Here is a 27,911-nt window from a genome sequence, read left to right as displayed (position 1 = left end):
GATTATAGGTGTCCAAAACTGGGATGGATGGATAAATTGTTCATAATTAAATGGTTTAATTCAAATAAAGTAGGTAGAAGAGTATCTGGCACCAATTAAGTACCCAACAGATGTTAATTATTTGTTATTATCATATATTCATCATCTCCCATTGAACCTATTCGTTCCGTTGTTTCTACTTTTTCATTGTCTGGTATATTGCCAGAGTGAAAGCCCTATGTCTATATAGAAAAGATTCCATTGGACATCTGTCTCCACAGAAGAGGAATTGATAGTTCTCAGAGTATGCCTATTTTCAGTTTTACTTGACTACAGCCAGCCGTACCAGTTTATACTCCCTAGTGTACTATGTAGCAGTTCTCCTTTCTCCACATGCTGGCAGTTGGTATTGTCTGACTAAGATCTGCTAATCTGATGGAGATATCATGTTGTATTGGTAAATTTTTATAACAGCTTTATTGAGATATAATCTTCATACTACAAAATTCACCCCTTTAAACAGTGTATAATTCCATGTTGTTTAGTATATTCTCAAAGTTGTACAACCATTGCCAATATCTAATTGTAGAGAAAATCCCTTATTTTTAGCAATCTCTTCACATTTTCTCCAAACATAAGACCATGGGACTGCTAGTCTACGTTCCATCTGTATGAATTTAACCTAATCTGGACATTTGATATAAATAGAATCATGTAGCATACTTTTGTGTGACTAGCTTCTTTCACTTAGCATAATGTTTTTAAGGTCATCAGTGCTATAGCATATATCAACATTTCATTCCTGTTTGTAGCCCAATAATATTCCATTGTATGGATATATCGGTTTTGTTTTTATATTAATCAATTGATGAAAATTTGAGTTGTTTATGGATTTGACTACTTCTGAATAATACTGGTATGAATAGTTGCATGCAAATTGCATATGGATGTGTGTTTTAAATTTTCTTATACATATATATATTTTTGGCAGTAGAATTTTGCTGGGTCACATGGAGTATTTGTTAGCCTTACCATTATTGAAACAAAGGACCTGATACACACAACTTGAAGGAGGAAGGGTTTATTTTGGCTCATAGCATCAGAAGTTTCAGCCCTTGGGTAAGTGACTCCAGGGGAGAAAGAGCATGGCAGCAGAAAGCTGCTCCATCCCTGTCAGCAAGGAAGCAGAAAAAGACAGGGAGGAACCTCCCAAGCCCACCCACAGAGACCCACTTCCCCCGGTTGGCCTTCACCTCCCAGTGGCCCCTTCAGCTGTGAACTTATCGGTGTGATTAATGCACCAAATGAGTATAGTGCCCTTGTGGTCCAATCACCTTTCAAAAGTCCCACCTCTGAACACATGCAGTTCTATCAGGAGTTTGAAGGTTCCAATTTTTCTACTTCTTCACTTCCAATACTTCGTGTACCCCATTTCCCTGATGACTAATGATGTTCAGTTTCTTTTCATGTACTTGTTGACCATTTGTATCTTTTCATTTTTGAAGAAATGTCTTTTACAATCTTTTGCCTATTGTAAGAAAAACATAATTTGTCTTTTTGAGTCATAAAGATTCTTTATGAATTCAGGATACAAGTCCCTTATCATCAGATGACATAAATTTTCCCATTCTGTAGGTTGTCTTTTCATTTAATTGATATCAATAAGTAAATTTTAATGTTTCATGTGTTTGCTCCCAACTTCAATTTTTAAAATTGTCTCAATATTATTTGCTGAGCAGGAAATAGGGCTGAGAGCATTGAATAATGTTATGAGTACATAGTATTCCATTTATCAGAAAATACTACTTTGTTCACAAAAACATAGTCTTCTCACAGTCATCTTGGTGAGCAACTCAGCCAATGAAAAAAATTTAATTGGTAAAGAACAAGAGAAGATTTAAGACCTAATTGGAGTAGAATTTAATAATGGAAAGCTTTGGAAACCTATTCTTATATAGTTATGTATGGTATAATAGTGTTTTGGTTAATAGAAGACAACACATACAGCAGTGGTCCTGTACAATTATGATGGACCTGAAAAATTCCTTTTACCTAGTCTTTTTGCTATGCCTTTTCTGTGCTTTAATGTGTTTAGGTTCACAAATAATTAACCATCGTGTTGCAGTTGCCTATTGTATTCAGTACAGTAATATGTAGAGGCTTATATCCTAGGCCTCTGGTAGGCTTTACCATTTAGCTTTTGTACAAGTATACATCATGATGGTTGGAGTGACAAAATCAGCTAACAGTGCATTTCTCAAGTACATCATGATTGTAAAATGATATATGACTGTAATTTCAAGGTACTAGTTGTTCAGAAGTATGTGGATTTCTATTTAACCTGATTTCTCCCCTTTTCTTCTTTTTGCCTCTTTCTTTTCCTCCTCTCCCCTGCTTGTTCCCTGTTTCTATTTCAGATTGAAAATGGCTCAAGCATCAGTCAGCAAATTAACATCAGAGAAGAAAGTGGAAACAAAAAAAGTCAATCCCACTGCTAGTCTGGTAAGCGGCATTTTTCAACATAGCCATCAGATTTTATTATAACTGAGGTACTCCCAGAATGTCTGAATTTAAAGAATAAAAGTCAGGGATGAAACATAGTGTTCAGACCCTCAGTTCCCATACAGAGTAGCATATGGTAAAACAGAATATGTGAGGGTAAAGGAACAAAACATGGCTTCATATGTCCAATAAGCCAAATTCCATCACTTGACGCTTCGCCTCCTTCCATATTCCACCCACACCACAATTCCTCTTATCTTAAAGTACTTCTCTTCTGAAATGTGTGTGTCTTTACCTTCATCAGTTCCTTTTCCCCCGTTTAGGGAAGGGGCAGGATATATCATTTTGATGATTGAGAAAGTTGAGTTGCAAAATGGTATATTGTGCCTAGTGTCACTTGGCAAATGGATACCAAAACCCAGGACCAGAATTTGGGTCACCTGGCATCTCTTCCTATTCAAGAAACCAGCAGTCTCTTCAGTCTTTATACGTTTGAGAGAAAGTTGTCTTCCAAAGTAGTTCTCATAAGGATCATAATGAATCTCCACTTATATGTTTCAGACAATTGAATAGCTAAATGGTTAGGAACTAAGAATATTGGGAAAAAGACTTCCTAGATTCAAGTCCCAGCTTTGTCACTTAATAGTTCTGAAACCTTAGCAAACTTACTTCCCTTCTTTCTTTCTCTTGAGTATATAAAAAAAAGGAAATAATATTATCTTTGATTTAGGGTATTTTGACGAAACTGGGAAAGTGCATATAATGTACCTCACACATACTGGGAGCTCAGTAAATGTTAACCATGTTTCTTACTCTGTGAGTTCCACCCGCTTTGACTGAACCAGAGAACGATGGTATCATCGCTCTCTTCACTTTGGCCCTCAAACCCAACCTTCTTTAATTGTATCCCCATAGCTCCTCCGATCTTTTCATATTAGAAGGTTGTTTGTGTTTTTGTTCAGGGTGGGAGGCTGCTTTAAATTGTTTGAAGATCCACGTGAACTCTAAATGATAAAATGAGATGATTGTCCACCGTGTCTCTACTATCAACCCCAACTGCAGCTAAATGAGGGTTGCATGCAGTTGAACAACGAATGGAGGTGTGAGTCTCATAGAGCTGGGTAGAGGTGGTGTCCGCTGTCCCCATATGAGTGGACATAGGTGTTGGGCCCATGTGATGGTGCATTCATTACACTCATTTGTATGATTTTCAGGCTGTGGGCTTAACTCTGCTTTTTATCTTCCTCCTCCAGCAGCCTCTAGCCCTTTTCCTATGTCAGTTATATGGGCTTTGACACTGACTTTTACAGCCAAACCTGTTCCTTAGGGACAGAGAGAATGGGGTCGCCCCTCGTAGACAAAGTAGAAGCTGTGAATTTATTGTGATGCCTTTTATAAGTCGACCTGCTCTGTGATCAAGGCCCTGATTGTAACCTGAAGCTGTGTTAGGACTGTTACATTGTTTGTGAGGGTCATAGCAAATCAACAAAGCCCTTGTAAACTGATTTCTGATTCAATTTCACAGTCAGGGATGAATCCAAAGTCATGATAAGTGTATAAAAGCTCATCAACTTGAGTTTATATCCAATCTAATTTACCTATTTATTGCAACACCACAGCTCCCAGGTCCTAACCAGCTGAAGGTCTGTTCTAAAAAGGTTTCTTTCTGCAGCTGCTCTTTTGAAGGAGTGCCCTTTCCCTTTTTCCCTTCTAGCCTCTGTTTGACCTTCTTGAGGAGCAGACACGCCCAGCCCCACTAGGCTTAATTTTTTTCTGTAGAGTTGTGGAAGCAGTGAGAGTCCATGAGATAGATAGATAGATAGATAGATAGATAGATAGATAGATAGATAGATATTTTTTTTTTTTTGCCTCTTTCCAGCAGACCTCCATGACCTCTCCCTTAGCAGGCTATCCCTCAGCAGGTGGTCCAGGGAGAGCAAAGCAAAGCATCTATGGCAAAATGGGAGCTTCTGCCTTTCTGCATAGACAGAATCTGGCTTCATTTTGCATGGCCATTGTTCCTTCCTGCAAAGTTGCTTACTGGCCGATACCTTCAACTTGGAAACAAGATTTTGTTTTTGTTTTTTCATATCTAGACTCCCTACAAACTATTTCTTGAGTGTTCCCTAGTGCCAACAGCCGGCCAAGGATGAGGTAGGAGGAGTCGTTGAGTAACACTACAAAAATTACAGTCTGTGTCACAAATGAGGGAACCAAAACAGACCAGCCTGCCCGGATGAAGATCAGCATTCTGGATGGGTACAGTCAGTGGACTGGCTGGTTGTTCACTTCTTGTTTCTCAGTTTCTAGTGGGGTAAGAGTGATGGGTTAGTAGGAGGAGCAGGTAACCGGTTTTGGAGAAAGAAGGATGTACACTTTTGTCTAAGGCACTTGGTATAATTCTACTCAGCATTTTAGACCAGAATTTGAGAAATGTATCAAAATTTGGAAAAGACCAAAAAAATAAAAGTAATGATAATTTCCTTTTTTCCCTTAACAGAAAGAAAGATTGCGTCAGAAAGAAACCAGTGTGGCCACCAGTTAAGATGGAGAGACAAGAAAATGATGATGGTGCAGATGTTAGAACCTTGCATTTTCCTTCACAACCCCAGGGCTGCAGGAAGTTCTTGAAAGATTTCTCATTAAATGTTCTTTTTGCTCAGCACTATCTGAAGGCATCTACCATAAGTTCCCTGTGTCTTCTGTAAGAAGTCCCTTATTAAGCCACAGGACCAATGAGAAGCTATTTAAGGGAACACTGAGGAATAGTTGATAATTGTTTCTTAAGCAAGTCCACACTCCACTCCACTATAAGATGAGAAGAAATACCAAGATTTTCCAAAAAAAAAAAAAAAAAAAATTAAGGGTTAGATTTCAAGCTTTCTAACCCAAGTTTGATATGTATAACCCTGTTACAGAAAGGAAAAGTTATTTTATGACAGTTACCTTGGGAGAGTTCAGGCCTTGGTTTTTCCATGTTACTATTTGATTATTATGCTTAGTTTGATCCTGTTGCACCAAACTTTAATAGAATCTCTCCTGCCAAAAATGTTGATACCTACCAAAACTGTTTTTTTTGTATTTCGTAGACTAGGCAATGATTTGATTGTCATTGTTCATGTAATGAAAAGGAAATAAAATGCAGTTGTATGTGGGTGGACAGTTTATAAATAACCCTAAACTTCATCCTGGAAAATAAGTTAAGATATTAAGAGTGAATATCAGCCATTAAGAGAGGCCTATTCTTTGTTTTTATGTCAGTTACTTGTGGATTTCTGGGCCTCCAGAAACACTCCCCCCCACACACACACCAAAAAAAATCAGTAATAACTGAGAAGGGACAGACTTGGGGTCAGACTAGCTGCTTGGACAAGTGACCTCTTGGCAGAACATTCACCTTTTATGTTTCGGATCCCTTGTAAATAGGAAATGCTGTGTTGATGTGCAACTCAGTTTTACATCATGTTCCAAGACTTGAGGCAGTTTCCAAACTCAGGACTGGCTGTCTTTTATCATGATCTTCACCGACAGGCGCATGGAGTGGGGCGAGCCAGAGGTATCTGTTCTCAAAAAGTGCAATGGTAGGGAAAAGAAGTTCTCTACAGCCCAATAAACAGCAGAGGGTTGCCTTAGTATTAAACTTTGAATGAATATTAGGGATAGGTAGCCTTTTCTGATCCTGGCTCTTGAGTCATAGAGGAAAATTGCCTTCAACTTCTCCCTGACATTTTTTCCTCTTGAGCCAACATTCCCTGAATCTGTCTTGTGAGGGAAAAAGAAAGGGGGCGGGAGAGGAATTGAGAATGTGATTGAAGACTGTCATTTTTAGGTCTTGATGAGATAGGGCCCCAGCTTTCTCCTCCAGTTGGTGGAGAACAGTCCAGAAATGAGTAAGAATCTTACATCCTTTCCTGGTCTGGCCGTGTGTGGCCTGGTCCTTGCTCAGCATATTCCCAGAGGCTCTGAACTTGCCGGATGCTTTCGTGTCTTCCTAGGATATGCCTACCAGGCATCAGTCCCCCTGGGGATACTCCTATAATAGATCCAGCTAATGAAAGGGAAACCATATTCTAATACATTGCAAATCTCATGAATCAAGGAACCAAGATTAAGTCAAGGCACCTACACTGTTTGCATGCAAGAGTTGACTGCCTTTCCTGATAGTTCAGAAGGAAGAAATGAGGTCAGGTTTGTTTGTTTGTTTGTTTTAATTCAAAATGAAAATGACAAACAATAGACAAGGAGAAAAGGAATGTATTCACTAGAAAGGGTTGAAGTTGCTTTGGAGCAAGAAGCGTTTCCTACTGCTTTCTTACATACTTTTTCTTCATTTACACTTAACTGATGAAAACAGAGAATTCACCAACTTTAGGAGAATTCCACTTATAGCCATCCTGGGCTTCATGATGCTTCTGCTAGCATGACGCAAAAAAAGTGCCAGTTTGGCCCATTCAGTGAAAATAATCTGATTGGTCAGGGTAGTGAGCTCCAATCTAGATCCCTGTAGGTCCTTGCAGGATTGATGAAGGTATCAGGGGTGAGGAGACTCAGTGGAAGGCACTGCTGTCCTTGTCAGGCCTTGAAGTAGGAAGCTCCTGAGATGTCATGGAAGGTCCCAGTGTCACTGTACCCTTAAGGACACCCTCTCAGGGAACCAATGCTGAAGAATAACTGGTGGAAACATTAATCTGAGAGTTAGACAAATACAGCCCTCTTTGGATTTCATCCTAGTGAACAGTCTAAAAATGTGCAGTAAAATGTCTATTTCTAAGGGATAGATCTGTCTGCTCTGTCTGACTTGTGTGTTAAGACGCCTTAGCAGAGTCTCCATCATTCTCTCCCAGTTTGAACTCCATCATGTATCTAGAATGCTCCTCTCCCAAGTCCACCACTGTGAACACAGCCTTCATTTCTGACTTGTTTGTCCTCCATAAAGGTTAACAACAGTTTGTTCCAGGCAATCCATCTAAAACAATCTGGAGGCCTTTAAAATGGTCTGAATTGCAATTGAGGTTATGTTAAATGCAGCAGATATGTCTGCATATTACAGAGAAGTCGTTGCCGTGGTGCTTGGTAGTTTGGGCACTTAAGGCAAGCAGGACTTTGTGGGCTACTCTAGGGACAGCATTCCCTGAACTAGAAAGGAAAGTGGTCGGGATTTCCATCCCATGTTTAAGCAGACACTCATACATTACTTACTAGACAGATGCTGAGAAACCTTACCTTATAAGCAACTTCTTTCTTCCTAGCCAAGATGCATTAAATCTCAGGGCACAGATTGACACCAGTTCAGATTCTTGCATGAGCCACTGGCAATAATCATCAAGTGGATAATTATAGCAGGTGTCACACTAAAACAATGTATAGACCTGTTAGGTAAAAAGCATCAGACCTCTGAGGTTTGAGTATCAGAAAGTATGCTATATGTCTTTTATCTCAAGGAGAGTCCCCCACCTGGAAAATAAAAACAAAAACAGGAGGTATAGCCAAGCAGAAAGGTCACAGGTTATGGACCCACCAGAAGACCATAATTACATTTTACAGATTAGCTATTTTGCCTACAGGGTCCTGACCACTGAATAGATTGGATAAAGAAGTGAGCTTTCATTCATGTCAGCTACTTATTCATGTCAGCTACTTTGTCCTCAAAAAGAAATCTGCATCACAGGTAAAACAAATCCATGTGGCCAAGCTCATAGGATTTGAAAAGAATAGATATTTTCAGCCTTTCCAAAATGCAGATAAGTTGATGGGTGAATTTCCAGCTATAGAGAAAAAGAATTTAGCTTACTGGAAAATATTGCTGACAAGCACTTTGAGAAACATGGCTCAGAACCCTCCTTTCAACTTACTAAACATATCCCTAACTTCAGTAGCAGTTGAATCAAGCCAAACCCAGGCTGGGTTACACAGCTGTATGCCACTGAGAGCCCCATTTTGTGTCACTTGTGCATACCCATAAGCCATTGACACTATGTTAAAGGCACTGAATTTTAGTTTCACAATTCTTTATTTCCCTTCTGATGCAGTGGGCAATCTACCAAACTCTCGCAGATCAATGCTTTGCTTAAGGGTAGTGAGATGAAGAGCATTTTAACATGTTAAACTTAAAGCCAATTCAGTGGCCTTATTTATTCCAAGACACTTAATCAATAACATGATAGAAACTTTGGGGAAAGTGTGTTGTTAACAACTTAGAAATATGATATTAAAAGGGCTGCCAACTAACTGTCTTTGAAGGCACCGTGAGGTTTCTGTCAACAGAGACCTCAGGGAAGCTGATCAAGTCTCATGCTGTCCACAGTCAGGTGGGACTGGCTGGATTGCATATTCTATCAAGTATGTGATCTACAGAAGACTGATTTAATCTCAAATGTTTGTGTGAAAGTGGGAGATGAAGCCATAAATTTATTCTACATTCTATCCTCATATAATGTGCTATTTTTAAAAAAAATCTTCTCTTACATATAGAAAGAACCCAAAGGCTAATAATCCAAATACTTCTACGGGGTTTTCTTTTTAATGAAATTGGATAGCACTGGGAGAGCAAAATGCAATGAGCCCATACATTTAGGATGAAATTAATATCCAAAGAATTTGACATGGATTAGATAGCCTCTGTCACACTTGAGATGTCACACATGCTGAAAATTCCACCTGTGTAGACACTGGGCTGTTCTCTACCTTTGAAACTGTAAGAGTGTCTTAGAAGAGGATGAATATTTCTCCCCATAGATAGTGTGAGTTTTCAATTTATTATTTTATGCCTAGCATACAAAGGAAGAAATAAAATGTTTTCTTACATGCATTAGCAATGGTTTGTCAACATGTCAACTTGCTTTCCTTCATCGTTTACTTCCATAGCTTCCCTCTGTGTTCCTCTTCTGAACCGAGTGTGTTTTCGATTGTTCAGCTGGGTTAGTTTTCCATTTCTGTCTTTCCATAATGAAAGGAGAGTCCCATAGACCACTGAGTACACAGGTAAATGACCCTCCCACACACACTGTATAGATAAGAGATGTTCTTGAACAAACAACCCTCTGGAAACTCTTGGTGTAGATTTTGAATTCTGCTTTCTTTCCATGAGATCTATAAAAAAGAGGATATAAATATAAAAACTGTACTGCTCTTCTCAATAAGGAACTAGAAAAATATTCAAAATCTTTACATGTTAGATATATTTCTGAGGACTATAAATAGCTCGCTTTTTATCCTCTGTTGCCAACTTGTCCCTGGATATGATATTTCTTCATCTATCTGACCACCAAGGCATAAAGAGGATAAGCTCAGCCCCACTGCTAGACACCCCTCAAAAGATAAAAACTTTAACATTAAAAATTGGATTATTTTTTAAGAATCTTTAGAGAAAGAATGCCATTGATTCATCTGAGACTTTTCCTTGGATTGTAATTTAGACTGGTGTGGGAAGTAGTCTCCTTAGACTTTGATTTGGAGGATCATACTTTGGCCAGGGAAGTAAGGATTGGCCTGCATGCTTAGACCCTAAGTGAAATCAGTCAGCATCCTAATATGAATCAGATGTGCCAGAAATGTAAATTTCTTGAGTCCTTTAGAGTCTAGTTTCCTTAATGACACCCTGGACCTTAGATGCTACTCTCTAAAATGCATTTGCTCTATATAGTTGTCTTCATCCAGTCTTGTGAGATTTCAAACAATGGGAGGAGGGAGTAAACAGAAGACAGAGGAGAAGAAAATTTGAACAAGGCTGGTACAGTGTTTTGTTAATATAATGCATTCTGTTAGAAAGCTGTTTGTCTTCATTGTATCGTGAACAAGTTTTTAATGAAATTCAAGTAACCTGTATTAGGCAAATGGAAGTGTCCAATACATTGTATTGGCCAGTGTCAGACATTGAACTGGAAAAGCAAGTAACCCAGTGATTGGTTTAATAACTGCATCAATTTCAGATTCACTTCCCTGGAGTTGCTTGTCCATAGACCTCATTTTCTTTGTGCACGTTTCAACATTTAACTTCATATTACTTTTCTCCTTTCAATACTTATGTTTCAGCCACCCCTTGGCTCACATCTACAGATCTTTCCTGACTGTATCTTTACAGTTTCTCCCAGATCCAGCTTTTTTCACCTTTCTGCATCCTAGATGTGGAATATCTCCCTCCTCCCTTACTTTACCCTCTGACACCCCTGTTTCCCTGCTCAGCCCTTTGGACAGGGAGCTACACTGTCACCAAGAAGCCCAAGTGAGACACAGGGCTGTAACTGCCTCTTGTTAATGTCAGCACCACCTCATCACTTAGAAAAGGGAAAATCCATTAAAAAAATGGAAAAATGTATTTCTTTCTTATTTTATTCTGCTTTAAGAAAGTTGGGATGGATGAGTTATATTTGTTCTAATCCTCAATTTCTCATAGCTTTTACTTTAAAACTGTCTAATTAGAGGACATTCTTTTGATTAATGTATAAATCATTTGAGGTCACCAGGTATGATACATAAGACTAAATTTTTTACTCTCAGGTGACTCACTGTGCTGCTAAACAAACTGACTCCTTTTCAAACATTTTTAATCATAAGCCTTTTTATTGCCACTCTGTTCTTACTACTAGTCATCATTTAAACATCTACCCCTAATCTGAATCAGGAAGTTGACATTGTGTGGTTATTTTCAGATTAATAGTAACAGTTACATTCTTCAAAACACTTAAGGAAAGTGTAAGTGTGTCCTAAATAGTCCCCTATTTGACCTGGTAAAATCTTGGCTTTTCTGTTTAATTAATTATTCGGTCAATTTGTAAAGTAACTTTAAAGGGTTTTAAGCAATAATAAAGACATTTTGGGAAAGGAAAAGGCACTTTAAAGACATGAAACCTTACATTACCTACTCTTGGATATTATGAAACATAAGCTAATTGGATTCAGGTATTTTTTTCCTTCAAATTTTTAAAAATAAGTATTTCTAATTTGTTTCCATATTTAATTTTGTTGAAGCTAGGTAATGCTCATGAATTGAATTTGTAAATGTTATTTGCAACCAAATGAAGTATTTATTTTTTAAAAGAAAGGGTGATGGAACCAATATTGATTTGTACATAATGAAATTGTGTGTGTGTGTGTGTATTTTTCTTCTTGGACACTACTTGGTCACCATATCAAGCATATTTTTGTACATAATATATATTGGTTATAAAATGTAGATTGTTTATGCAAAGCATTCTATCTCTGTGATAGGTTATATTTGTCCTAATCTATTGATATCTCTGTTAATTTGTTTTAAGAGATAGAAGTATATTTTTTGGAATTCACAGAGAATTGAATTCATGGCTTTCAACTGTAAATATGCTAAAGATACTTTAATAAATCTTGGTTTCATGTCCCTCTGGTTTTCAATGCAGTTTTGTTTTCAAAAGACTTTTAAAGCAATATCCTAATAGTACTCTAATATGGAGAATACCAATCATTTCTAACTTGTTTTGCCAGCCATGTGCAGTATTACTACTGAGCTATAAGAGCACAGTCTCAATTAGTCCATCATTTATATTCCCCTTCCTTCCTATATTTTCACCCCTGCCTACCCTACCAACATTGGGCACTATAGCTAAGCATTCAAGTCTAACAACAAACAGGTAAACCCAGCCAGGTATTATCTCAGACTGACCCAAAAGCAACATAGACTAGACATAAATTGCCCAAGAAAAAGAGAATACAGGAACTGGTGACCTCAGGTTATGGGTTAATAATTATATACTAGGGAAACAGAACAGAGATGTAATTGTACATATCTGGCACCAAGCACAAGGTACAAATTCTTTTCAAGGAATGACATAAAGTAAGCAGATATTTTAGGAACAAAAAACTAAAACATTTTCAACCAAAACAGTTTTATTTAAATACAAGTATAGTTACGTTTTTCATAGATTCAACTCTTGAATTTTTTTGAATTCTAGATGTTTGCTGAAATATACCCCCATTATCTATAGCAACGTTGACGAACAGACATAGGTATTATCTAGAAAGATATTTTATCACTAGGAAATCTTCTAAATCATAAAGGAACTGGAGACAATTTCTTTATCTCTGTAAAACTACAGGAGTTCAGTGGACTTGCCGAAAGTTAGACTTAGTGAATATATCACACCAAGGCCAAAGTGCTTCTGACTGCTCAACTTGAGTTCATCAAATTAAACTGCTCTTTTCATTATACTACTCCTTTATAGAAAAATGTTCTGGAACTTTTGTTTGTAAAAAAAAAAAAAAAGGTCTGACTACTACTACCTTTCTATAGAAACCTTATGAAGGCTGTATTCTGAATAGAGCACCTGGGAGAGAGTGGAGGTCTTTGTATCATGAAGACCTGGTGCACTTTAGGGAGAATCTCCTCTCTGCTTTAACCAGAATTCACTCTCCCATGCTGAATTTAGACACAGACATTTTTGTCTATTCTTTAAATTGTGTAGTTCATGGTCCAACTAACAGTCTTGGTCTGTTATGTGTTGCTGTAACAGAATACACAAAACTGGGCAATATATAAAAAGAAATGTATGGACATACAGTTTGGAGACAGACAAGTCCAAAATCAAGGCACTGGCACCTAATGAGGGCCTTCTTAATGTGTCAACACACAGCAGAAGAGAAAAGAGGAAAAGAGTCCCTCTAGTCCCTTTATAATGGCATTATGCCATTAACACCACCTGTGAGGGCGGAGTCCTCTGATCTACTCACCTCTTACAGATCCCACCTCTAAATCCTATGACAATAACAATTGAGTTTCAATATGAGTTCAGGCAGGCACAAAACTCCAACTGTATGTTTATGGGAATAAAAGGCTTCAAAGTTGACTTGCATGAACCTTGCCCATGTTGCCTTGCTTTGGGCATCTCTGAGTCTAAATCTTCTCAAGGTGGGTAACATTTGCTCACCAAATTACTGCAAAGCAGTGGATTAAAACAACAATAATCAGTTCTAATTTCTCATGATTTTTGTTGGTTAAGAATTTGGAAAGGACCAACCTAACTGGATAGTTCTTGTTTGGCATCCCTAAGGTTGTCATAATATGAAGTTGTGTCTATTAACATCTGGAAACTGAAAGGCTTGAATATTGCTAAAGATACAATTCCAGAGGCTGACTTGGCTGGCAAGTTGGTGCTGGCTCTAGGCTGGAAGGGCTCAGTTTTTCTCCACGTGAGCCTCTTGAGTTGTACAAGGTGTAATGTAATGCTTGTGGGGTTTTTGTATTGTTTTCTATTTTGTTTTATTTTGTTTGTTTGGTTGGGGGTTAAACACAGGACTTCACACACGCTAGGCAAGCTCTCTACCATTAAGTTACCTCCTCAATCTGTATACTTTTTTATTCAACGTTCACCAGTCACTCCCAGCCAGTCACTCTGTTGTATTAAGGCATTTACAAAGCTCTTCCCAGATTGGGAGAATGGAGAACTAGACCCCACCTCTTGATGGAAAACATCAACCCTGAATTGGAAAAACATGTGCAGTGGAAGCAAACATCTTTGAGAAATGCAATCTGTCACAGTGGCTTGTCCTGCCTTTGTCTATCTGGTCTGCTTCCTTTTCCTTTTATTCCTTTTATTCTCATTTTTGTCCTAAAATGAAATTTCAAATTTCTTTTTGAAAAAACTCTTTACTTATTTTCTGTAAATTGTCCCTCCCTTTGCCCACATATCAGACTACAGACATTTTTCTCCTCTGAATAGAAGAGGCATTCTTTTATTTTTAATTTTGAACTTTTATTAGTACATGTTTGTAGTACACAGTGATCACATTCACTGTGGGGAATTGGTACATGCACATAACACATCTCAATTCTTTCTCCCCCTTCTTCTCCATCCCTTTTCAAAAAATTGTTTTGCCAACATCAAATTCATTTATTTAGCATATAACTCCTTATACAGTTAATTATCATACATACAGATTAACAGGCAGACTAACAGGCCAAAAACATTTAGAAAACACATGAGACAGTTATACTTAATTTAGATACATTTTTAGATATATTGCCCATAGTGGATTACAATACCTTTTCTCTCTTTCTCCTATTATCTTTCTTTTATTTTGCAAATTATTTATATATAGAGATTCTCACATAAGAGAACCCATGCAATATTTTAAGGTTGTATGTCTGATTTACTTCACTTAACAATATGGCCTCAAAGTGCATGCATTTTCCTACAAATGACTCAAGTTTATCTTTCTTTATGACAGAGTAATACTCCACTGTGTATAATTACCATATTTTCCTTTATTAATCTGTCGATGGACATATAAGCTTCTTCTAGGATTTAGCTATTATGAATTGTGTTACGACAAACAAGAGGGTGCATACATCACTACGATATGATGTCTTTCACTCTTTTGGGAACATACTTAGAAGGGGAATAGCTAGGTAGAATAGAATTACTATTTTTCATCTTTTGAGAAAACTTCATATTGATTTCCATAGTGGTAGTACCAGTTTACACTCGCAACAACAAGGAAGAAGCCTTTCTTTTTCCCTGTAGACTCTCCAGCACCTGTTAGTGGTTGATTTCTTGATGATAGCCATTCTTTCTGGAGTGAGATAAAAATCTCAGTATTGTTTTAATTTACATTTCTCCAGTGGCCATGATGTTAAAACATATTTGTTTTCCCCATTAAGTTTATTGGTACATTTTCAGTATAAAATACAGTTACATTCATCATTGGGATCTTGTACCATTACATGAGTCTCTTGGTTCGTTTTTCTTTTTTTTTTTTTCGCCTTCCCTTGCCCTCCCTTCACCCCTCCACCCTTCCCTATTTGCAAAGACATTGTTTCCATTTTTTTTCCTCTTCTCATATTTTTTCCTTTCCCTTTTTTCCCTTCCACTACCCCTCCCACTTCCCCTGCTCTTTTAGACCTTTGCTTCCTGTTACACAATATCAGTTATACATTTTTTAAATTACAATATTAAGACCTAGGAGACATTACCACAGATTTTACAGAATTTAAAAGGATATAGAAAGCATATTACAAAAGTCTTTTTTGAAATAAATTTGACAACTGCTAAGAAGGACCTTGGAAGACAAATGAATGAAACTAACTCTGGAGGAAATATAAAATTTGAATAGCACCTATTAAAGAAAGTATATTCCCAGCTTGAAAACCTGCCTATATGATAACAGCAGGCTCATATACATTTTAACTGATAAATTACATCAAACAATTAAAGCAGAAAAAAGAAGGAACACTTCTCCCCTCATTTTAGGAACTCAACATTGTTTTAATCCTAAAACGGGAAAAAGATAATAGAAGAAAAAAGTATGAACATAGAAATTTGTTTAACAAAACAAACTATTGGAAGTCAGATCTGGCAGGATGTAGAAAGTGGTTTTGTTATAGGGATGGCAGTGTTGGTTCAGCATTGGAAGATCCACCCCCAAAAGTCATCATTTAAACAGAGGAAAGGAAAAAGTCATATGATCCTGTCACTAGTTGGAGAAAAAGTATTGGACTAAATTCTACAGCTGTTCATGGTAAAAGCTATCAGGAGACTAGAAGTAGAACAGAACCTTCTCAACAGATTAAAGACATGTACTCCATACTTCCAGTGACAATGCCTTATATAAATGGAGAAGATACAATGCTTTCTCCTTAAGGTGGGGAACAAGGGCAGATATGCTTACTCTTTATCTGTCCATTAAACTTTGAAACCTAGTCCCCACCAAAATAGTCCGGCAATAAAATGACACAACTAGGATAGGATTGGCATGGCAGAAGCAAACTCTTTATATGTAGATGAAATGATCATCTACGGAGAAAATACTAAGAAATCTCTAGGAGCCCCTAGAACTTGTACTTGAATTTAGCAGGATTAGAAAACACAAGGTATATATAAAAATTCAGGTCTGTGTGTACTTGCTATAAATGAAGAATTGGATATTGAAATTTCAAAGTTATGTAGGAGTACAAAGGACCTAGAAAAGTTAAAACAAAAACAAAAACAGTGTTGGAAGACGTTTAGTACCTAATTTTAAAACTTCTTCTAAAGCTACAGTAATCAAGGCAGTGTTGGTGTAAGGAAAGACATATAGATCATAGGAATAAAACAGAGAATCTAGAAATAGAACCACACATATATGGTCCCCTGAGTTTTGAAAGATTATTTAACATTAGCATTTTATAGAATATAAACTTAATTCAACAACAGAGGAAGAGATAGTGTTTTCAGCAATCGGCACTAGAACACCTGGTATCCGTATATAAAAAATTAACCTCAACCCTTTTTTTCCATACATGAAAATAACTTGAAGGGATCTATGAACCTAAATAAGAAAGCCTAAAAGTATAAAACTTTAAGAAGAAATTATAAGGGAAAATATTTATGAATTTAGAGTAGGCAAGAACTACCTAGGATACAAAAGACATGATGTATAAAAGAAAAAAATTGATAAATGAGATTCCATCAGAATTTAGAACTTTAAATGACATCATTAAAATGAAAAGTAGTCCTTAAACAGACCATATTTATAATGCATATAACCTATGACCAGATATATAAAGAACTCTTACAGCTCATTAATAGACAACCCAATTAAAATGCAGACATAAGAAGATGATAAATAGCCAGTATAGCACAAGGAATGGTGTGCAACTCTAGAATCAGAAAGATACTAATCAGTACAATAACAAGATTGAATTATACACTCATTAGGGAGCTGAAGTTCAAAGTTTTAAAAGCCTTGTCATGACTTTTTCTTTTTGTTGGATTCTCCCCCTTTGCGTTTAATTTGTCACACCCAATGGATTCATTCTGCTGGGTTTCCTGGGGTTGTGATCCTCATTGTCTTTTCCTAGGGTATTGTCTAAAATTTTTTGGAGTGCTGGTTTGGTATTCATGAAGTTCCTGAGGTGCTCTTTATCATGAAAGTATCTTATTTCTCCATCAATTTTGAAAGATAGTTTTGCAGGGTACATCAATCTGGGTTGGGGGCTGTTTTCCTTTAGGGCTTGAAATACCTCACTCCAAGCTCTTCTTGCCTTGAGGGTTTGCATTGAGAAGTCTGCTGTGATTCTGATGGGCTTTCCTTTGTATGTGATTTGTTTCTTTTCCCTCACTGCTTGTAGAATTTTGTTCTTCTGTTGGATTTCTGGAGTCCTAACTATTATATGCCTATGTGTAGATTTTTTTTGATTAAGGCTAGCGGGAGTTCTATATGCCTCACTTATCTGTATGTCAAGTTCTTTTCCCCTCCTTGGGAAGTTTTCTGCCATCACTTCTGTGAATAGTTTTTTTTAATGTCATCTGCTCTCTCTCCTCTTTCTTCATTGACTCCAATCAGTCTTATGTTATTCTTCTTTGCATCATCTAGCAGCTGCTGGATTGATTTCTCATGTTCCCTTACAATTTTAAAGCAATTTTTCTTTTCCTCCTCACTAATTGCAATCTTATCTTCTATATGTGAAGTTCTATCCTCACATTGGTTCATTCTGCTGCACAGACTTTCCATGGAGTTTTTAATCCTTGGAAATCTGTTTGTATCTGTTTTATGGATTCCATTTGTTTCCTATGTTGGGATTCCATCATGTTCCTCAGATCCTCTATTTTTTTATCTGTGTCCTCTCTAGATTTATTAATCATGTCTTGCACCAATGGCAAAGTCTTTGCTGTTATCTGAGTAATTATTTCTGATTTCATTTTTCCCAGATCCTCTTTTGTTGCCAGTTCAGAGAGTCCAGGTAGTTGAGTATCAGATTGTTCCATCTCATTTCCCTGTGGGGTTGCTGTAGGTGATCTGGAACTCTGTTTTTGAGGCTTGCTCATGTGTTTTCTCATTTCCATGTGTGTGTGTGTGGGGGTGTGCTTCTGGCACCCATGTAGCTCACCTTCTCTGCCCTAGGATCTTGGGATGGTTGTGAGGGAGCTTCCTTCCAGGTGCTGGGACCGGCTCACCTTCTCTGCCTTAGGAGCCTGGGATGGAGGCGGGGAGCTTCCTTTCGGGTTCTGGGACTGGCCCTAGGAGCTTGGGATGGTGGTGGGGGAGCTTCCTTCCGGGTCTTGGGACGGGCTTGATGTTAAAACATTTTAAAATTAACTTATTGGCAATTTGTAATTCTTCGTCTGAGAAGTGTCTATTCACTTCAGATACCAATTTTTTGATTGCATTGTGAATTTAGGAGTCTAATTTCTTCAAGTTCATTACATATTCTAAATTTTAGTCCTTTGAAGAGTAACTCACAAAAATTTTTCCCATTCTGTAGGTTATCTTTTTACTCTGTTGGTGGTTTCCTTTGCTGTGCAGAAGCTTTTTTATTTGATCCCTTCCCATTTGTTGATTTTGATATTATTTCATGTGCAACCAGGTTCTATTAAGAAAATCTTTGCCTACATCTATTTCTTCAAGAGTTTTACCTGTTTTGTATTCCAGCAGATTAATTGTTTGTGTTTTAATATTTCGATCTTTGATCCATTTTGATTTTAGTTTAGTGCATGGTGAGAGATATGGGTCTGGCTTCAGTCTTCAGCATGTAAATAGCCAGTTTTCCCAGAACCATTTGTTAAAGAGACTATCTTTCCTCCAGCAGAAATATTTGCCCCCTTTTTCATAGATAACATAGCTAATTTGGTCTGGAGTTGTTTCTGCATCCTCCATTCTGTTCTACTGATCCATAAATCTGTTTTTCTGCCAATACTATGCTGATTTTATCACTGTAGGTTTGTAGTATAACTTCAAGTGTGGTGTGCTATGCCCCCTGCCTTGCCCTTGTTGCCCCGAATTGCTTTCACTATTCTAGGTCCTTGTTGATTCTTTTTTGGTTGGGTCCTTTTTATCACTTCAGGATAATTCTGCTTCAAGGAATGATATTGTGCTTCGATTTTGATTTCATTAAAGAGGTTGAGGAGTATTGGCATCTGATCTCCTCTGAAGTTCTTTCAGAATTAGGCAGTGAAGCCATCAGGACCTGGGCTTTTCTTCTTTGGTAGGTTTTTAAAAATTATTAGTACTTCTTCAATTTCACTGACTGATATCACATTATTCAGCATTTGTATATCTTCTTGGTTTAGCTTTGGTAGTTCATATGTATCTAGGAATTTATCCATTTCTTGTGGATTTTCCATTTTGTTAGAGTTCAGGTCTCAAAGGAGTTATCAATTATTTTCTGGATTTGGGCAGAATCTATTGTGATTTCACCTTTTTCATTTTTAGTTCCATGGATTTGGGTATTCTCTTTCCTATTTTGATAAGATTGGCTAAGGGTTTGTCTGTTTTGTTTAATATTTCAAAGAACCAACTCTTCATTGATTTTTTGTATTTTTTTTGTTGTTGTTGTACCAGGGATCAAACTCGGGTCCTTGTGCTTGTGCAGCAGGTGGAGAAACCACTGAGCTAAATCCCCGGCCTGATTTTTTGTATTGTTTTAGTCTAAATTTCATTTCTACTCTGATATTTATAATTTCCTTCTTCATGCTACCTTTGGATTTGGGTTGTTCTTGTTTTTCTAGGACTTTGAGGTGCATTGGTAGGTTATTTATTTGAGTTCATTCTATTTTCCTGATGTGGAAATTCACCACTATAAACTTTCTTCTTAAAATTGCTTTCAGTATGTCTCAGAGGTTCTGGTATGTTGTACTGGCATTTTTGTTTCTTTGTAGGAAGTCTGATTTCTTTTTTAATTCTATCTGCCACCTAGTTTCCTTGCATTATTATCTGATAATATTCATGGGATAATTTTAATTCTTTCTCATTTACTTAAGCATATTTTATAGGCTTTTATCTGGTCTGTTTTGGAGAAAATCCCATTTTCTGTTTAGAAGAATGTGTATTGTATTGTTTTTAGATGGGGCACTCTATAAATATCTATTAAATCCATTTGTTGGATGGTTTGGTTCAACTCTGATATTTCTTTCCTGATCTTTTTGTCTAGTTGAAATGTCCATTTGTGACAATGGGATATTGTGACCTCCCATTACAATTGTACTGGAATTTATTTGATTCTTCATATCCACTATTGTTTGTTTTATGAAATTAGGTGTGCCAGTATTCGGTGCATGTATATTCATAATTATTATCTCTTCCTCGTGAATTGTTCCATTAACTAACATGTAATGACCATCTTTGTCTCTTCTTAGCAGTCTTGGCTTGAAATCTACTTTGTCTGAAATTATGATGGCTACTCCTGCTTTTTTCCACTTTCTCATTGCATAAAATACTGTTTACCATCCTTTGGTTTTTAATCTGTGAGTTTCTTTTTGAATTAAATGTGCTTCTTGCATACTGGATATCATTGGGTTTCATTTATTGACCCATTCTGCCAATCTGTCTTGTGTGATTGGGGAGTTTAGAACATTCATTCACAATGCAAGTTATTACTAAGAGGCATTGACTTAAGCTATCCTTGCATTATTTTCCTGTTGCTGATTTCTTCATTCCCCGCCCCCCCCAAACACAACCAAGTGCTTAGCTACTCATCCTACCAGGTGCATTCATTCTTTTAGACTTTTTTTCATCTTTTTGTTCATTGTTTCTTTCTAGGATATCCTTGAGAATTTTTTGTAATGCTGATTTGGGGATGATAAACTTCTAGAGGTGCTTCTTGTCATGGAAATACCTTACTTCTCCATCAAATTTGATGGAAAGTTTTGCACAATACATAAGTCAGTGTTAGAAGTTGTTACCTTTTAGGGTTTGAAACCATTTGCTTCAAGCCCCCTTCAAAGTTTATGTAGAGAAGTCTGCTGTAATTCTAGTGGGTTCACATTTATATGTGACTCATAGCCTTTCTCTAATAGCTTTTAGGACTTTTGTCCCCTGATGGACTTCTGGTACTTTGAGTATAATATGGCATGGAGAAGTTCTCTTTCAGTCATGGTTATTTGGAGTTCTATAGGCCTCACTTATTTTTATTATTTCTTTCACTATATTTGAGGAGTTTTCTGTCATTATTTCTGTAAACAAATTTTTTATGCCATTTGTGCTGTCGTCTGATTTTTCCCTTCTTCCAATTATTCTTAGATTAGTCTTCTTTGCATCATCTAGCAACTGTTGGATCCATTTTTCATATTTTCTTGTTTTAATGGTGTCTTTGAGTAGTTGGTCTTTGAAGACATCATTGTCTTCTAGTTCTAAAACTCTGTCCTCACATTGGTTGCTTCTGTTGCCCATACTTTCAATATACTTTTTTAATCTCCTGGATTTCTGATTGAAACCTCTTCATGGACTCTAATTCTTGGTTAATTGATCATTCATATTTTGTATCATTTTGTTTAGCTCAACTAGCTTTACATTAGTGTCTTCTGAAAGCTCCTCCATAATTTTAGTTATTATTTCCATTAGCTGTTTAGTTGTATCTTCTGTGACCCTGCTGAATACCTCTGATCTGTTTTCTAACATCTTCTGTTATCCTTTTGAGTAATGTGGGTATGTGACTTATGCTACCAGCCCCTTTATGCCACCTAGATTGACTTCAGCAGAGTTGGGAGTAAGAGGAGCCATTTTATTGGGTTTTCATCTCATGTTTCTATTGTTTTGTTTATTTATTTGTTTTGTGTTGAGGTTTGTGGACACTTAGAGTGTACAGACTTTATTATTAGTATAGAAATCTCTTTATTTGCTTTTTGGTGATGTACTTTGGGCATGGCTAACTATAATCTTTTCCAACAGCCCCCAAATCTGACCATAGTTTAATTTGGGAAGGGAGGATGCATTGTAGTTAGCACAACAATTAAGTTTTCTGGAAATGTACTATAGAATTGTGAATGTCACAAAAGTAACATGAGTGTTGGTTTACAGAGAAATAAGGCCAACTATGTGACCTTGTTAATATCAATCAAATCAGCTACAGTAGTATAGTCCAATACAAATTGGATGTTAACATACTATAAGAGCCAATTACATATCATCATTAATGCTAGAGATGAAATCTACAATTATGCTGTAAACATTAAGAAAACTCAGGTATTGACCTACAGCTCATATATACTAAATATGATTGCTACATCTCCATTAATGACAAAAAAGAATTCAACTGTAATTTTACAGATTAACTATCGAAACACTACTAAAGTTTTATGATTATATTATTAAAGATATAGGCCTTGGGACTGGAGGAATGTCAGATGAAAACTTTGAAACCTTAAAGCCTATAATGTGAGGAGGAAAGAGAAGTGGTACAAAGGATCTTATTTAGGAGTACAAAGATGTTTATAGAATTAGGTAAAGATAAGAGAAAAAACAAATAAAAGAAAAGAAAAAGAAGGTGAAAAAGTAAATTATACGGAGAGTAAAAATAAGAGAGAAAAAAAAGGGGAGAAGAGGGGAAAATAAAAGAAGTAAGAAAAAGAGATAAGAATCAACTAAGCAGGACAAAGAAAAATTCTGCAAGCCCCAATGAACTGAAGAAGAAAGGGAAATAAGAGAGAATCCCTCCGCCCCGGAAAAAAAACTAACCAAAAGCAACCACAATAAAAGAAATTTCACTGTGATTTCAAACTGGTGATTTTCTTCCAGGATCTACAATTTGGGGGCAGTGTCCAAGTCCAGATGTGTCCCTCCTCATGCTGGTAGATACAGAAGGTAGCCAGACTCCAGATCTGTGCTGGTTGCAGACCCTAGCAGGCACTAGGATGAAGGCCAGAACACCAATTCAGTGATTTTCAAATGCAAAGCAACTCAGGCTGAGCCTGGCTTCTGGCTGTGGAGGTGGGGCCTGTGTCTTTAAACCCCTTAGGGAATCTCTTTCTAGCCTGATGGTAGCTCCCTGGCCACAGTCCTCACTCAGTCACTGTGAAAACAAAACCCAACATCCCTGAATTGAAGCTGTCCCTTGACTGCTCTGAATCCCAGGTTCAAATAATCAACCCCTCCCCAGAATGGCGTCCAACCAGGCATTGTCTCCAGGGAGTGTGGTGGGCACTTTGACTGGAGTCAGTCACTCAAAAGGGGTTGCAGCTCACAGCACCCTCCGTGGTCCATTCCACCACTGCGTTTTTCCCTTAAGCCCTCTGGATTCCCCAGTTTTCACTTTGTCTCTGTAGATTTGGTTTCCCTTTTACACCAGCAAGCCTGGGAGAAAGGGCAGATTGTCCCTTCCCTCTTCTGTATTGTGTTTTTATCTCTTCAATTTCTCTGTAGGTTTTAATTTTCCCCTCAGATCCTTTGTGCTTCCTCGGTTCTATTTCCCTCTTTTTTTTTCTCTTCCCCAAATTGTTATTTTCCAGTTTCTGGTTTCCAAATCTCAGAGAAGCTGAGTTATTGTTGCTTATCATGCTGCCATTTTCCTGGAACTCCCCAGAAGAGGCATTCTTTACTTTAAAGAAATAAGATATATCTTAACTCAGACTTTATAAACATTGTGGAGGAAATAAGGACTCAAAACTGATCCTTGGATTCTATTCCAAAAGCATACAATTGCATTTCTCATCATATAAGAAAGAATGCTGATTCTCACTGATGCTGAGTTTTGGTCAGTGAGTAAATGAAATTGTACTTTTTCAGTGGCTTAGTACAGAACTTGCTTTGACTATTATAATATGTAAATATTCATACAGTAGAATATTGTTAATCCTTGAAAAGAAAAGAAATTCTGACACATACTATAACATAGGTAAACCTTGAAGACGTGATGCTTAGTGAAACAAGCCAGTCACAAAATATAAATATCGTACAAGTATGATTCCATTTATATGAAGTACCTGGACTAGTGAAATTTATAGAGAGAGAAAGCAAAATGGTGGTTCCCAATGGCTAAGGGAAGAGGAAATGGAGACTATTGCTTAGTGGATACAGTTTCAGTTTGGGTAGGTGAGAATATTCTGGAAAATGGCTGGTGATGGCTGACAGCCATATCAATGTACTTAATGCCATAGAAATGTATACTTTAAAATGGCTAAGTGGTAAGTTTTATGTACATCTTACCAAATAAAAAAGTAACACTATATATATATATATAGTGTTAAGGGGTTCCTAAATGTCAAGTGCTATATTAAGCATTTTATATGCAGTACTTTTGTAATTTTTTTAATACTTGAGGTAAATATTACTACTATCCCAATTTTACAGATAATAAAACTGAGGCTTGGAGAAGCTGATAACTTTCCCACACAATTAGTGAGTGGAGAAAGTGGAATTGAGACATTCCAAGGAAACACTGTTAGTCACTATCCTATCTCTGAATAGGATTGTAGAAATGGAATTTCTGATTTGGGAGCAAAAAGAAAATATTGACAATGATTATCCAGTCTATTTTATTTTTGAGAGCTAGCAAAATTTACCATCTGATAAGATGCTTCTTTCTCACACATTACTGCTCTTTGAAGTCCTAAATGTACTTTTTATTAAATAACCAACTCAAGCCACGATCAAGGAGCCTGGGAGAAACTGCAGATTGTTTCTCCCTTTTCTACACTGTGTTCTATCTCTTCAGTTTTACTTTTCCTATCAGATCCTTCCTGGTTCCTGAAGATCTACTTCCCTCCATTTTTTTTTCTTCCCCAAATTGTTATTTTCCAGTGTCTGGATTCCAAATCTCACAGAGCCTGAGTTATTTTTGCTTACCACTCTGCCATTTTCCCAGAACTAGTCAGAAGAGGCATTCTTTATTTTAAGTGACAGCACCCCTTCTTTCAAAGTCAAATAAATTAAAGCAACATGGCCGTGTGTGTGTGTGTGTGTGTGTGTGTGTGTGTGTGTGTATCCTTCAAGGAATAGCTAATGTGCATCTTCTAGAACTTTCTTCCTTGTGCAAGTGAGACAAAGTGGAGCATATAATACACAAAGTGAAAAGAAAGCAAGAGTTGAGAACCACATAGGAATACTGTGAGACTAAAAGGAGCAAAAAATCTAAACTACATTGAGTTGTTATACTGAAATAATGTTATAATGAATCAGTCTTGAAACATATCTGACAGGACAGAATAATCTCCTATCTACGAAAAAAGAATGTTTAAATAAAACAAGCATGTAACCCTCAGAATTTCCCAGAGGCATTTACCAACTGTGTGTCTATGTCCATTGCTTGAGCTGAAATCAAAAGGAGACCCATTTCAACCTTGTTCAGAGTCATTTGTAAGATATTTCCCAATGATTAAATCCTCTGTCATGAGGACATTTTATTGTTAGTGAAACAACACAAAAGATAATTGTGCTGTTTTCATATGCTGGCCAGAACCAGAAGGAAAGAGAAAAATGCTTAAAGAAACAAAATGCCCTCCTTCACACTTCAACTTCTAGAAGCCATCAACAGTTACCAAATTATCCTGTCACTTTGTCTGATCTTCCAAGACATCCAGGGTACAGTAGTTCCAAAGACCAGAATGGTTCAGCTACCTAGGAGAAACTGTTGCATTAAGGGATGTTTTCTCCAAACAAGGATTTGGAGCTAGGTAGCAGGCAGACACTGCTCATCTAGAAAGTCAAACACTTCTTCCTTTACCTTCTACTTCTAGTTTCATGTAATAGGTAAGAGAATATGAAATTCTTCACTAAGGGCTTCCCAGTGGCTGTCACAACCTCTTCAAAGAGGCCCTTTTTGATATAAGGGCAACCTTTTCTCACTGAATCCCTACCTAAGCCTCAGTGATAACTTACATTTCCCCTAAAATACACATTTATTTACAACCTCAAATGAGAAGACATAACCCACAGAAAACTATAGGGGCAGCAAAGCATAAGAAAAAACTCATGGCCTTTGAGGGTAGATCCAGTTTTATATCCCAAGTTACAGCACTCAAAGCCTCAGATTTCTCACACAAAAACGGGAATTTAAATATCTCGAGTGGATTGCATAAAGTTGTCAAGGATAAACACAAAGAATGCAAACATTCCTGACACATGGTAATAAACATTTCCTTCTCTTATCTAAGAATAGCCAATATTGTTTTTCCTGGGACTATCCATCCCCTTTTGCAATAATACCAGTTTAAGATGCAATAATTTAATATAAGATTTGTGACTTGGAAGGTAGATCAGAAGAAAATATCCAAATGAAACTCAAGGAGATGAAAAATTGAAGAAAAGGTACGAAATGTAGAAGACACAGACAGAACAGAATAAGCAACTATCTATCAGTGGAGCTAATGACAGAATGTTCCAAAACTTGAGAGGCATCAATCCACAGGTTCGATAATTAGTTGGAGTCCCAAGCAGCATAAACAGAAAGTCACTCCTACATACATCCTAGTTAGACTTCAGAAAAATATAAAAAAAATAAAATCTGAAGAGGAACAAAGTTATTAAAATCAAAGGGTTGTTGTAGAAGGATGGTAGATTTAAATTCATGTTAGTATTTACATATAAAGAAAATGGACCATATATCCCAATTAAAAGATAAATTCTACTAGACTGGATTTCTTAAGGCCAAAATTTTACAGCTATAGATAAAGCAGGCAAAGGTTCGGAAAGTAGATAAGTGAAAAAATGTACAGATACATCATTTAAAGTTACAAAACTTAGATTTTCTCAGCTGATTCCACCGGTGAAATAATGAGCTCCAGAAGATAACGTCATGATTTAATCATTCAAGTAGCACACACACCAAAGAGAGATTTGTCACCAGAAGCCCTGATCTAAAATTCTTTTTTTTTTTTGGTACCAGGGATCAAACTCTGGACCTTACGCTTTTGAGGCAGGCGCCGGAACCACTGAGCTAAATTCCCGGCCCCTCTGACCTAAAATTCTTATAGCTATAGTATCCAAGGATACTTTAAATCAAAAAACTTGGCTGTAGGTTTAAAAAGACACTTAACATCAAGAAAAAGCTTAATTTACCAAGTAGATTAAAAATCTCAAGTTTTATGTCATGAATGACATAACCTCAGACTATTTAAAGGGAAAATAGAATTATCATGAAAAATAGAAAAATCCATAAACATCGTGGGTATGGCAATGTCTTAGTCACTTTCTAGTTGCTGGGACAAAATACTCAATGCTCACAACTTAAAGGAAGAAGGTTTGTTTTGGCTCATGGTTTTTAGTCTGTGGTTGGCTGGCTCCAAAGCAGGCTAAGAATGATGCCAGGGTCTGGCAGGGAAAGCTGCTGAAGTCCTGGGAGCAAGGAAGCAGAGAGTGAAGGGAGGAGCTAGGGAGGGAAATACATGCTTCTAGGTTCACACCCCCATGACCCCCTCTTCCAAATAGGCCCCACCTCCTAATGGCACATACAGCTCTGAATTCTTTGATGCATTAACCCTCTAATCGGTACAGCACCCCATGATCCAATCATTTCCAAAAGTCCAACCTCTAAACTATGAGCTTGGGGGTGGGGGCTGGGGGATGGACTTCTAGATCTAAACCATATCAGGAAGTAACTGGTAGAACACAGGAAAAATTAGAAATATGAAGATTATAATTATAATTAAATTGACCTTATTGACATATATGGAACATAGCAGAGGAATATAGAACACAGCATCAGCAACTCTCAAAGCACATACAGAATATTTACAAAAAATTGCCCATCTATTGGGTCATGAAGCAACTCTCAT

The 27,911-nt window shown here is 37.0% G+C and overlaps 1 protein-coding gene across 8 annotated transcripts in view; it reads left to right on the top strand.

Moving 5' to 3' along the window:
* Positions 1–11,833, top strand: part of Fmn1 (formin 1) — a 440,321-nt gene extending 428,488 nt beyond the window's left edge. For all 8 annotated transcript variants that reach the window (XM_087207535.1, XM_087207534.1, XM_087207533.1 and 5 more), the window contains 2 exons: positions 2,397–2,481; positions 4,982–11,833. In XM_087207535.1, the coding sequence (XP_087063661.1) occupies positions 2,397–2,481; positions 4,982–5,026 (130 nt within the window). In that variant the 3' untranslated portion in view covers positions 5,027–11,833. The remainder of the gene's footprint in view (positions 1–2,396; positions 2,482–4,981) is intronic.
* Positions 11,834–27,911: the final 16,078 nt, after the last annotated feature.

Source organism: Heterocephalus glaber, unplaced genomic scaffold (genome assembly GCF_053883595.1).
Source record: "Heterocephalus glaber isolate CG9 unplaced genomic scaffold, H.glaber_assembly_v1.0 deba00000809, whole genome shotgun sequence".
Classification (NCBI taxonomy): domain Eukaryota; kingdom Metazoa; phylum Chordata; class Mammalia; order Rodentia; family Bathyergidae; genus Heterocephalus; species Heterocephalus glaber.
Note: the sequence above shows the minus strand (reverse complement) of the source record. Positions and strands in the feature narration are given on the sequence as shown.